This window comes from Coregonus clupeaformis, chromosome 15 (assembly GCF_020615455.1).
Source record: "Coregonus clupeaformis isolate EN_2021a chromosome 15, ASM2061545v1, whole genome shotgun sequence".
Lineage (NCBI taxonomy): Eukaryota > Metazoa > Chordata > Actinopteri > Salmoniformes > Salmonidae > Coregonus > Coregonus clupeaformis.
Window position 1 is genome coordinate 23,868,722 of NC_059206.1, and position 13,153 is coordinate 23,881,874.

The window sequence follows — 13,153 nt, forward strand, 5'->3', positions numbered from 1 at the left end:
ATCATGCATCTCTTTTCTTTTCTGTTTCTCATCTTCTCTTCTCCCTATTGCAGTTTTTGGCGGTAGCCGCCATCTGTCTGGCGAATCCTCTTGTCCTCAAGGCGGCGCCCACGCTTTCATCACCTCCATCGTTTTCGAAATACCAATGTGATGACGTCGATTCGAGCGAGGCAAATACTGAGCGGCCATTACATAGCGAGTTTCCTTTGGAAGGTCGGGGGCGACAGGGAACTAGCGACCGAAAGACATCGCTCGCAGTGCCGAGAAAACAGGGACGTCCCTGCCGCACCATACGGTTTATACCTGGGCCATAAAAATAACAGAAACATTAGCGTTGTATTGACGATATCGGTACGGATAATAATCACAGATTGGCTCGTTGATTAGATATAGCTAACGTTAGAGTGCTGCGCAGCGTTCCACAAACCCGGCCATAGCCCGGCTGTCGTCTTGAGTTGCGTCGAATTTGAGCGAAATAAGGGTTGTTTCATTACTTCACCATAGCCGCTAGTTAGCTAAAAACAGGTTATCTGAAGAGTTTTGAAAATGGACGATAAAGTATTTACAAAGGAATTAGACCAGTGGGTCGAGCAACTGAATGAATGCAAGCAACTGTCGGAGAATCAAGTGCGAACGCTATGCGAAAAGGTAAGAACACCCGACTGAAGACATGTTAGCTAGCGATGTTATCTCTAAGTTACTTTTAGTTAGCTTCTCACCGGTAACATGTTCACGTGAAGGCCGCTTAAATCTGCTTAGCTAGTATCGTCGACGACTCTATAAAAACCAATGTTTCATCTACATTGCTTGGTGGTTAGTTAACTAGGCTAATACACCATTTTTGTGTCGGAAGTCTTAAGATCCATTTCCACATTTCGTTATTCGCTAATGTGACGTCTTGTCTAACGTTACCTAACTATTAACTGGTACCATAACAAGCTAGTTGGCTGGCTAACTAATAACTTTAAGGACTTGGGCAACAGAAGTTGTTATCTAACTAGCTAACTTCTCAACAACATAGCTATCTAGGTACATAATTGAATTGCCAATGTTGTTATAGAAAACTAACTATTGATGCCAATAATGTTGCCACATGCTAACGTAACTAGCTAGCTAACTAGCAGCGGTAACGTTAGCTATGTACTAACATTATCGTTAGCTAACGTAGCGTCTACCACCAACAACCAACCAGTGTGTATCTCCGCTTATTGACGTAGTTAGCTAGCTACGTTTTTTGCAACTAGTGTCTGGAAATGCATAGTTAGTTATTGGATCTAATTGAAGCAAATATCACTGCCTGGTAAATTAGGTAGCTAGAGAACGCTAGACGGATGACAGATTGTATCACTAGCCAACCAACAAACTAGAACTAGCTAGGTACGACTTTCAATACTGAAAACATGACGTTAACTACAAACTTCAGCTTATACATGTCAATGGCTCTTTCATAGGTTTGATAGACCACCGAGTAGTTACTTAAATGTTAAAAATATCTAATTTAGGGATGGACAATTGGCGGACCCCCTTTTGAAGATCCTCGGCTCAATTCCCTCCAATTTACGGTTGTAAATTAGAAAAAGTAGAATACACAAGGTGCATTTTGTTTGTGCATCAGCAGTTTTTTTCTTGTTATGCCAGTCACTGATAGTCACTCGATTAGCTAATGTCAGCGAAAAAAATGTAGATTGGTAAATTAGTCTAGCAGCCAGCTATCTAAATTTAGTAATCATGGTCGAATCACTCAGATACCATCCTATGTAAAAATGTGGAGAATGGCAGGAAATTAGCTGCAAAACATTCTCTCCGCCCCATGGCAAAATGTGTAGAATTGCAGCAAACTTCCTTTAAAACGGCAAAATGTTCTCTATGCCTCAAGGCAAAATGTGTAGAATTGCACGAAATTAACTGTACAGTGTAAATGTTCTCTCCTGCCAAGAGGGGGACTGCACATGTGGGTATGCAGACCTGCAAGCAACTCCGGCCTCTCAGGAGTTCGGATTGTTTGTGATCCCCACCCCATCAGTTTCCCATCCCTGATGGAACTGGCTTGCTATCTTCGACTATCCCCACATGATGATGTTGCAAGATATGCAGGCCTTGAGGAAATTGTAGATTCCATTTAGGATGGAACCATTTGAGATCACAATCACAACAATTATATTTTTCCTCACACAGTGCAGAACATCAGTATGGCTGATTGAAAAAAATAACATCTCACTGTTTCGTTGGAGAACCTTTTGCACCAAACAAATGTGAATTGCAGACCATAAAATAATTTACCTCTTTGAGGAACCATACTTTGCATTGTATAGTTGAAATACAGTATGTGCAACAAGCTAAATTCAATTAATTTAATGTACCACCCAACCAGTCCATTTTCATTGGTCATTCATATTCATGTCGATATGATGTCATGACACATGCATGTGGATGTTTTCTTTAGCAATAGGGCAAGTTTTGCTGATGAATTTACATTGTCACCTTCACATTAAAGATGGATAGGGCTGTGCTGCAGAGAAGACTCCATGGAGACACACTCGCATTGTCTCCATGGTGATAATGGGGCAGCTTTCACAGCAAATGGTGTTTCGGGCCGGGGAAGCTACGACACCCTTCCAGTCAAATAAATTAATATAGAACTCATGCTTGCAGCATGTGAGGCAGCTTTCCTATCTAGTGTTTTGTTGTAGCGTACATAGTTTAAAGAAAACGTACGATACTTGTCTTTCATTCACCCTCATGAATAAACGTTTAAATGTGGATACACCAGTCACTGATGTTTTCTGTAATGCACTTATTTTGTTCCCCTCTCCAGGCTAAAGAGATCCTGACCAAGGAGTCCAACGTGCAGGAGGTGCGCTGTCCCGTCACGGTGTGCGGAGATGTGCACGGCCAGTTCCACGACCTCATGGAGCTGTTCAGAATCGGGGGCAAGTCGCCCGACACCAACTACCTGTTCATGGGGGACTATGTAGACAGAGGCTACTACTCGGTGGAAACAGTCTCGCTGCTCGTCGCACTTAAGGCAAGTCAACTCTGAACTTGATGAGTGGGCTGAAACCACAGTATTTCAGTTACTGGTATAACGTCTGCCTTGCCATAATAAAAGACTGAAAAAGGGATGGGACCCAGATAAATAAATCTACAGTATTTTACCTACAGTATATTTTTTGACCAGCACCAGTTTTTCTTAAAACCAGGGACATATCATTCTCATATGCTCAATATATTTTGAAATCCCAACTGTGCCCTGAAGAAAGTCAAAGACTAATCAAGTTTTACTACCTCAGAGAATGTAGGCTAGCTCTTGAAGTGTGTGGGAGCTGGTGGTATTCAGGAGTCAATGTATGCAAGCTGGAGATAATATGCAAACTGAAGTAGTCCGCCAAAGTGTGTTTTTTTTTGTAGACTCAATGGATTCCTGGGCTCAGCCGGTAATGCTGACAAGCTGGAAACGGGACAGTTTACTGTCATACCAATGTGTCACTCCCCTCACGGCTGTTAACATAGTGGGTCGAATTGGACTCATTGAGCTCATCTCAAATTAACGAGGTCATCTGTGACGTTCGAGGTCTCTGTGGGACAGTTCATCTAAGGACAACAGATGTATAACTATTGGGATAACTTATTATTTGTAAATAATAGGCTATAACAGGATCACTTTTATTAGTCAAGTGTGGCGTAAAATGCATACCTTTCTTAATGGCGTTAAGTAGAAGAAAAGTAGTTTCAGTTTTCACTTGGTGGCACCGTGCCGCTGTCACATTCTTTGCAAAGGAACTCGAGTTATTTAGGCCTGGCGCTTTTGGAGCTAAACTCAATTAGGACTGTCTCGCTCCCCAGGTCCGTTACCCAAAACGCATTACGATACTGCGGGGGAACCACGAGAGCAGACAGATCACACAGGTGTATGGCTTCTACGACGAGTGCTTGAGGAAGTACGGCAACGCCAATGTGTGGAAATACTTCACAGACCTCTTCGACTATCTCCCCCTGACGGCCCTGGTCGACGAACAGGTAACAAGTGCATGAAGTGGCCTTATTTTATGTCATGGGGTGCATCCCTGATGACACCCTATTCTCTTTTAAAGTGAGCTACATTTGACCAAGGCTCTGGTCAAAAGTAGTACACTATATATAGAATATGGTGACATTTGGGACACAGATTGGACGTTGTGCTCAAGTTCAAAGGAAGCCTAGCTACATAATTATGTGATATAACTCTTGTCATTTACATTTGGGCTACATTAACATTTTAGTTGTTTAGCAAACACTCTTATCCAGAGCGAATTGTCACGTAAGGGTAAATCAACATCTATACTCTGTTTCTTCCTCTGCCTTAGATCTTCTGCCTGCACGGTGGACTCTCCCCCTCGATAGACACACTGGATCACATCCGGGCCCTGGATCGCCTGCAGGAGGTTCCACACGAGGTCAGTGCTGCCTGCCAGAGGACGTTAGTAGTCAGCCCCGTCAACCACACAGACCGTGGGGGCTGGATACTAGCTATCTGTCAGCAGAGAGAGGGGCTGTCAGATGGTATGAGGTAGTGGGGTTGTCATGAGGTCGTGTTGACCTACCAGTGTTGGAGACAAGCCCCGGGTCGTGTTCAGTAGGCACTAAACGGAGTAAAACGGGGAGGACGTAACTGGACTTGAGAAATGCTTCGTTCCGTTATTCCATCTGTGATTTGCTACGGTGGGCCCTAATGAACATGGCACTGGTCTCTGCTCAAGAGGTAGGCTATTCAGGTTGTCACCCTTCCAATGCATCATTGTCATTGAGGGCTGCTGTCTTATGACAAATTATTAGGAATATTCCCCTCCTTTGCAATCCTACTGCCCATAGAATTACATCATTTAATAGGATCTCTGTGTTCAAGCCATCCTAAATTGGGTCATAATCCCCATGTGTCATTGTCATTGAGGGCTGCTTTTGTTAATGATATGTGTGTGTGTTTCAGGGGCCCATGTGTGACCTGCTGTGGTCAGACCCAGATGACCGCGGGGGCTGGGGCATCTCCCCCCGAGGTGCCGGCTACACCTTTGGGCAGGACATCTCGGAAACCTTCAACCATGCCAACGGTCTTACCCTTGTGTCCCGCGCCCACCAACTTGTCATGGAGGTAACCCCAGTTACGCTATTAGTTTAGGCAGTTCATGTTTATGCTCAGTGTGTTTATATACTTGGTTGGTGTCATTAGTATTAAAGCATGTGGCACAACTACAGTGATTCTGGTAGTAAAATACTTTACCTGTTAGATATTTACATGAATTAATGGACTTCCATGTAAATGGAAAATTAAGTTATAGTATCGTATTTTGGGGGGGGAGCATAGAATTTGAATTCTACCATGGAAAAGGCCAATTTCTGAATATTTCAAATGTTGTGGTACTACCATTCTGTTCATGGAACCTAAAGGTCAAGTAAGACTGCCCAGAGGGAATTACATTTGAGATGTCAAAATGAATGGATGTCACGGATAGAGCAGAGGTAGATTGCTCTCCATGTTTCCGTTGATGATTCAGCTGGAAGCTGCTGTGCTAGAGTTGAACCTGAATCAATAATTCAAGAGCCTTCTGTACAGCGTTTTTATTTATAGTATTAACCACTTCCAGCTTTAAAGTTATTTTTTACAACCAAATCTCTATTTTTGATGTAAATTGCATGTTATAAAAGGGTTCAGGCACCTTTTTTGTGATTACACTTGTATTTTTAGAAACTTACAGCAAATCACTTCCTCATCCTTGTTGTGTAGTATGGGGGCCTCGAAATAACACCTAAATACGCCCTTTTAGAAACGGCAAAGCTCTCAGTATAGTGATGCAGGTCATTAGATGTTGTGCACATGAAATTGTCATTTTGAACTTTATCCCAACCCTGTATTCCCTTTTGTGCGACTCAAGCCGTTTCCCCTATCCAGCTGTTCATTTTCCATGGTCCTCTGTAGCTCAGCTGGTAGAGCACGGCGCCTGTAACGCCAGGGTAGTGGGTTCGATCCCCGGGACCACCCATACACAAAAATGTATGCACTCATGACTAAGTCGCTTTGGATAAAAGCGTCTGCTAAATGGCTTTATTATTATTATGTAGCAAGCTGCTATAGGTAACTGCCAAAATAAAGGAAACACCAACATGGTGTCTTAATGGGGGCGTTGGGCCACCACGAACCGCCAGCGCCTTGGCATAGAGACTAAGTTTCTGGAACGTCCTTTGTGTAAGCACCCTATGTTTTCAATATACTTATCCCTCATTTTACTCAAGTGTTTCCTTTATTTTGGCAATTACCTGTAGAATGGACGGATAGGTATCGCTCGAGTCGCAACAAAATTGAATATAACGTTGCAGAGAATGTTCAGAATTACACCATTTCATGTGTAAAACATTTAAAGCGCTGCATCACGATACTGACAGCTTCCAAAAGGACCTACAGTATTTGGGTGTTTTTGGAGCCTTTGCTCATATTTTCAGGGCCCCCATATTACACAACGAGGATGAGGAAGTGATTTGCTGTTTTGGTAATTTCTCCCCCCAAAAAGTGAAATCACAAACAAGGTGCCTGGACCCTTCTATAACATGCCATTAACCTCAAAAATAGAGATTTGGTTGTAAAAAAATAACTTCTCAGTTTAGGGAGGAGCAGGGGGCCTGTGCTTCGAGACTGGGGATGCATCCAAAATGGCACCCTCTTCCCCATAAAGCGCACTATGTAGGGAATAAGGTGACATTTGGGACGCAGCCTGGGAGTTAATTTGGCTCAGTCCCCATAAAGCGCACTATGTAGGGAATAAGGTGCCATTTGGGACGCAGCCTGGGAGTTAATTTGGCTCAGTCATTCTGCATAAGAATCCCAGGACCAGAATATATAGAGTTCGAAATAAAGCTGTGTACTGTCCGAATGTAACTTTTTGTAGGAGTTTTGACTAACGATTAGAATAAGTGATTTGAGGTTCAACTTACTTTTAAAGTGACGTTCAATTCAACTAACGTGCGGGTTGTCGTTTTCCAGGGCTACAACTGGTGTCATGACCGAAACGTTGTCACCATCTTCAGTGCGCCAAACTACTGCTATCGCTGTGGAAACCAAGCTGCCATCATGGAACTGGACGATACTCTTAAATACTCTTTGTAAGTGTCATTTTGAGGTTATCTGGAGTAGATATGTTGTACGTTTGAGTCTCTAAGACCAGGGGAACTCAAATGAGTATTACTGAGAACAAGCAATATGCAGTAGCTGTGTCACTGCAGGTGCTTTTTCAGTGCAGTGTACTTCAAAGTAACTGTCATTGTCCCTAATTGGAACTGCTATATTCAGCACCAAAAACTTTGCTTCACAACTGGCATTTATAAATTGAGTTATACATTCCATTAACACATGAGTTTCTATCTAAAAATGCCTGTTCTGTAAATGGTCTCAATTGGAGTCATCCTAATGTTGCATTTCCTGTCCTCCTCCAGCCTTCAGTTCGACCCTGCACCTCGACGCGGAGAGCCCCACGTCACCCGCCGTACCCCCGACTACTTCTTATAAATGCCTCCAAACAAGTGGCAAACCCTCAACCTGTGTGCATATGACCTGTTACCAACATTAAAGCACTAACATGGACCAAAATGTGCCATATAAGCATTTAGTACACATTACAATAATACAAATTGCCCTGTGTCTCAGTACTGCAACACAGTGTCCCATTTTAGCCTTTAGTGCAATTGCCTGCTCTATACTATTGATCGTAATGTTCCTCTTTTTTTTGTTCACGGACTGTACATTACGCAAACAAATGTGACAACTCTTCCTTTCCCCACCCAAAGATCACTGGACAAATTATACATTTTCTGTTTGCAAGGCCGGGCATGTGAATTATTTACAGTATTTTATACAAATGCACACGCTTACATCCCCAGCCTTCACCACACTATTTGGGAATGGATGCTTAAAATTGAGGGAGATTCCTCTTTGGGATTGTATTCTTTCATGTCTATAGACCTACCTACTTTCTCCTACTCTACCTGTGTGTTTACTGTCCTCTCTGTATATTTGTCATGAAGTGATTGCCTCTTCTTTTATGTATTTGAACTAAAGTACTTTTAATCTTAAACATCAAATCTGACTTACTGATATTTTCAATCAAGTCATTCACACTCGTAGGTGTTTGTGTAGCAATGTTTTAATAAAGCTTGGGAAAGAGTAATACACAACTGTTTGAGCATGGAAGGAGTACACTAGGGTTGTAGACTTTGTTCTGGCATTAAGATAAAATCCATGCAATACGGACTTAGTTTATAGCTTAGTTCCCTTTTCTGAAAGATAGCGTTGTCAAGGATGGGCTGTTATGAAGGCTTCCGTGATCCAGCAACCGGTTGCTCATATCTTTATTTTCAAATGGCATGGAACTGATGCTTTTTCCTCAGGTCGTGGAGGGATCTTTCTCTTCCACATTTAATACCGTGTGCGTTAAAATGCCTGCATCCCCCATACTTATGTCTTTCCCAGTGACCAAGGGTTGTCTGGGGTAGGTGGTGCATAATGTGTAGACTGTAGGGTGATATCCCGTTTTCAGCAACCAGTCCAAAAGAACCTACAGAACACAAGGGTTTTCTTCAAATCACAATAGTACAATCTTCATAAGCTAATAAACTATTTTTTATTATTTTAGACTTAAACATGTTAATGATTATATAAAACTTAAATATCTTATTGACTTAACTACTGAATAGTACTGAGGCCATGTTATAAAGGAAAGTTTGACTATATCTATGAAATGGGGGAGGGGACTCCTTTATTCTCACTGAGGAGCTGTCGGATTTCAGGAATCTTCTGTGAATTGTTCTTCCACTTGGGCATCTCAAAGCCACCCGTACAACCTATCAAAAGGAAGGTCAAGAAAAAAAGTTTCCTGCAGCAATGAAACCTCGACATACTCACACTGACCAGCTTTTGCCAATCATTAATTGTTTGCATTGACAAACCAATGTAGTACAGACTAAACAATATTGATTAGAGTGTAAATGTGTATCCTCTTCACATTTCATAGTGTAACATTGATGCAAGAGCAAACACTCCATTGGACAAGAAAGGGTAAATATTATAATACATACCCCTTCAGCATCCTCTGCTGGCTCCTCTGGTAAAACAACCACCTTTTCAATCCAGAGAGCAAAAATCCAAAAAAGCACAAACAATTGGGGTCTTAAGCCAGGATTGAATCCCATCGTGCTTTGTCGACTATGCACCATTTAAAAAGGTCACTTCCGATTGAGCCGACATATGCAGTGTTTACTGTGAATGCGGTCTCTGAACGTCTTTAAAAAAGGTGCATAGCCGACAAAGCGTGATCAGATTGAATCCCGGCCTAAACACAAAACAATGACTCCCTCTGCTTTAGTGAAATAATAAACTATAGAGGGACTAACCTGACATGGAATAAAGGACGGTGCTATCCGGGATCCTTGGGACGTCTCAACTCTGACCTTACCTCATTGAAGTTTACATTTAAAATGGTTATGGTAGGGGTATAGGGTAGGGACGTCCCAATGATTCTGAATAGCACTAACCATGGAATAAAACCATTTCCAGATCCATTCCATTAGCATCATATTATCCTGAATAGAGGCACTCAGTATACACACCCTTTTTTTGGGAGGGGCCTCAGTTTTGGGGTGGACTCTGGTGGCACTCTCTGGCAGTTTCCTCCTTCTTACGGCCTCCTGATTGGGTGTGCCATTAACATCCTCCTGGGCGCTCTGCCCTGACGTTTCTCCTTCCTGTAGCCACATAAATAACACATTTAAAGTTGGCACACCTCACTGAGGATCTTGTCCATAGAAGTCTATCAAAAGGCCAAAAAAATGTAAGAGGTGTGTACAATTGCTCTCTCCAGTGGAAGAAAGCAAGTACTGCAGTCCATGGACTAAGCACGCTGTTCATTGTCCAAGCAAATTTGAAACAGAGTACAATATCAATTATTATCACGTTTTATTCATTCATTGATAGCTTTACCTGGTCCACTGAAAAATATGTTTCTTTTTATTCTACTTGTGGCATGAAACCAAACACATTTAGTGTCCATGACAACATGTAACATGTAGCCTAGCCTTCTCTACACATTGCACTGGGGCAAAACAATCTGCGTTTTAACCGTAAATAACAACCTACAACTTATTTCGTAACACGTAAAGTAGCACATGCGCAGAAGGTACGGTTGTTTAGCTACCGGGAAGATGTGTCCAGAGAATCCGGTCACCCAGCCACTATGTTATATATATGGTTTGTTTTATACAGTTCCATAGGTGGTATCTGGTAGTTAAAGTTATTCTCACTCCAAGTTGTTCTCCGTCAGTCAGCTTCCAGGCCTCTCCGGTCATGCGGTAGAATCGCTCCTCTTTCTTCCTCATAGAAGACTCCTGACGAGGTCTCAGCACTGACTCCTGATAAGAGAAGGCCTGAAAGGGAAACACACACACAGGAAAGTATTAGCCTACTCTGTTAAAATAGAGCAGTGCTGTTTAGTTGTTTTTTGCTGAAAGGCCATGTTACCTTCTCACGGTGTTTCTCCTGAAGCTCCTCCCTTGCCTGCTTTTGTCTTTGTTTTGCCTCCTCATCGTCAGAATCTGGAAGAGATGCTTACTTTAATTTCAACCATCAATTGCTTCACAATTTTCAGAAGACATCGTAGGCCTGGTATCAGAAGTTGAACAACAGTGGGTGCCTGGGCTGTGTTCAGTAGATGCAAATGGAAGAAAACTAAGAGCACAGATTTTAGTTTCAATGTGTGTCATATTCATTAGTGAAAACAGGCATTCAAGACGGTCCCTCTCCGCTTCCGGCCCATTTCCTTAAAATGAATTGCTATTTTGATCCGTGAGGCTTATTTGATCCAATAGAAGTGTCATAATGCTTAGGTTACGAGTGTACTGATATAAGTGTGATGCACGTGACATCCCGGCAACTTGGAGAAAAAACACTCAGAGTTGTCCCTGTTGAAATTAGAGACGAACTATGCATATGAGGCTAGGGCGGCAGGTAGCCTAGCAGTTAAGAGCATTGGGCCAGTAAGCGAAAGGTCGCTGCTTCGAATCTCCAAGCAGACTAGGTGTTGATGTGCCCTTGAGCAAGGCACTTAACCCCAATTGCTCCTGTAAATCGCTCTGGATAAGAGCGTCTGCTAAATGACTAAAGTGTAAGTGCTAGCATAGCATATCACTTTCCATTGAATACAGGCGGTTGACGTCAACACCCCTCATCGACTATTCAGAAAACAAATCCCAATGTTAGGGCGGAGACAAGCATCTCATCATTATATCCAGTATCTCTGATACAACCCAGGTCTTGGGAGACTCACAGGATGTGCAGGGGTTTATTCCAGGCCAGTACTGAAACACCTGATTCAGCTAATCAACTAATGACCTAGATTAGTTGAATCAGGTGTGTTGGTGACGTTCTTCTGGCTCTGCTGTGACCCATTCATAGACGCTAACTGCTTTAGCGCCTATTGAAAGTAGTATCTTCTGGTCGGGGGAGATCCCCGACGCTCGTGCTGAACGTTAAAAGCATCGCTTGCAGTACGGTTTTGGAAAGTAAAAAGGTTAAAATAAAATATTATATTACTACACACCTTTATAGGGTTAGGGTTCCCACACGGCAACGTCACATCGTTTGTTTGCGGAAGACAGACAGAAGGCCACCTGTGCTAATTAGCTATCTGGCGTGCTCCAAACACCTGTATGTAAACGTAACTGGGGAGGAAGTGTAGTTCGTCAACTGGAGGCACACAGTTTGTGCAAAACTGCTACAGTATCTTTTTTATTTGAAATATTATTTCCTCGCTGATATGAAAGGGGCATATCAAAACGGTTTGAAAGCGATGACTTGACGTTTCTAAACGTTAAAACACAGCGTTAGAATTATAGTTCAGATGCTGCCAACTGTGGATGAACCTAACCGCTAAAAACCCTATGCATGGATAGGAAGGGTTTTGGAAAGCTAGCTCTGTTGTAATAAAGGCCTAACTAAATGTAGAGGGACCAAGATTGGCGACTGTTATACAAAATAAAGGCAACGTAACAAAACAACCCCCCCTTCAATGAGTAATATGGGGCTCGCCTGTTTGATAGACAGTCACCTACATTCAGATGTTGGTCCGGTGTTGGAGGAGAACAAAGACCTCAGGCGTGGATAAAAATATGACACCATCAAGGCTGACAGGCCCAACAGCAACAGACCTCGCCCCACCAATAGAAAGGCACCTCTCACATCTAAAACGGAGATTCATAGACACATGATCATTGAATAACTTTCATAGATAATGTACTCGTACGATGTCACCTTCTCAAATGGATAGTGGATTAGTCAACTTATGACTGACTGTACACACAAAATATTGAACTAACGTTAGGACCGTAATGTCACAAAATAAAAGGACCAAAGTGACACACGGATAACATAATGACAATTCAATGTAGCTAGCTACCTAGCCCCATGCAAAAATTACTCTTCCTCTCCCCCGTGTTGCAAAGCTAGCCAATAGGCTCCTTGCACATATAGCTTAACCAACACTTTCAACAATACACAAAATTAACTTACCGATTATTGAATGTTTCCAAGAAACGAAACAAAGGAATGATATAAACAAGGTCCCCAAAAGCCAAGATGTCTTCGACGCAGACATTTTAGTGTATCCTTCTTCTTCAATGAGGTTTAACGGCGGTTGGTATCCAATTTGTTACATTACCGCCACCTACTAGACTGGAGTACAACTCCCTTATATTTTGATTGAAAAATAAAATAAAGAAATACCCTACCATCTAACACTACACTCACAAATTCACTAGCTCGTGCTTGGCTCTGCCCACCTCCTTGCTTGTTCTGCATATTATTATTAATTTGCTCCCATTGGAAACGACAGGCTCTGGTCTATCTTGGGTTATTTATAAAAAATATTTGTCCATTTCGCAAACGTGTGATTGGGGACCCCTGCTGGCCAATATAAGTACATAAAAAGTACAGGTTATATGGGGGTCAGGATGAAATGTCTTAAACTGATCATAAAGATACGGTCTTTAAACGGTATTTTTAAACCATATTTAGCTGATTGATGGAAGCGCATAAGGAACAATCCACTGATTCCAGGCTGTATCACAACCGGCCGTGATTGGG

The 13,153-nt window shown here is 42.3% G+C and overlaps 2 protein-coding genes across 2 annotated transcripts; one reads left to right on the top strand and one right to left on the bottom strand.

The window, feature by feature from the left end:
• The first annotated feature begins 185 nt into the window (after nt 1–185).
• Nucleotides 186–8,103, top strand: ppp2cb (protein phosphatase 2, catalytic subunit, beta isozyme). Its single transcript, XM_041897466.2, has 7 exons — nt 186–648; nt 2,816–3,025; nt 3,844–4,017; nt 4,344–4,433; nt 4,964–5,125; nt 7,010–7,128; nt 7,459–8,103. The coding sequence occupies exons 1-7, from the start codon at nt 547–549 to the stop codon at nt 7,529–7,531; spliced, it is 930 nt and encodes a 309-aa protein (XP_041753400.1). The 5' UTR covers nt 186–546; the 3' UTR covers nt 7,532–8,103.
• Nucleotides 8,104–8,147: 44 nt separating this feature from the next.
• ubxn8 (UBX domain protein 8) lies at nt 8,148–12,702 on the bottom strand. Its single transcript, XM_041897468.2, has 8 exons — nt 12,581–12,702; nt 12,124–12,252; nt 10,535–10,608; nt 10,318–10,440; nt 9,628–9,762; nt 9,097–9,138; nt 8,788–8,862; nt 8,148–8,576 (listed from the first exon to the last, which is right to left on the bottom strand). Exons 1-8 carry the CDS (start codon nt 12,663–12,665, stop codon nt 8,406–8,408), a joined length of 834 nt encoding a protein of 277 aa, XP_041753402.1. The 5' UTR covers nt 12,666–12,702; the 3' UTR covers nt 8,148–8,405.
• Nucleotides 12,703–13,153: the final 451 nt, after the last annotated feature.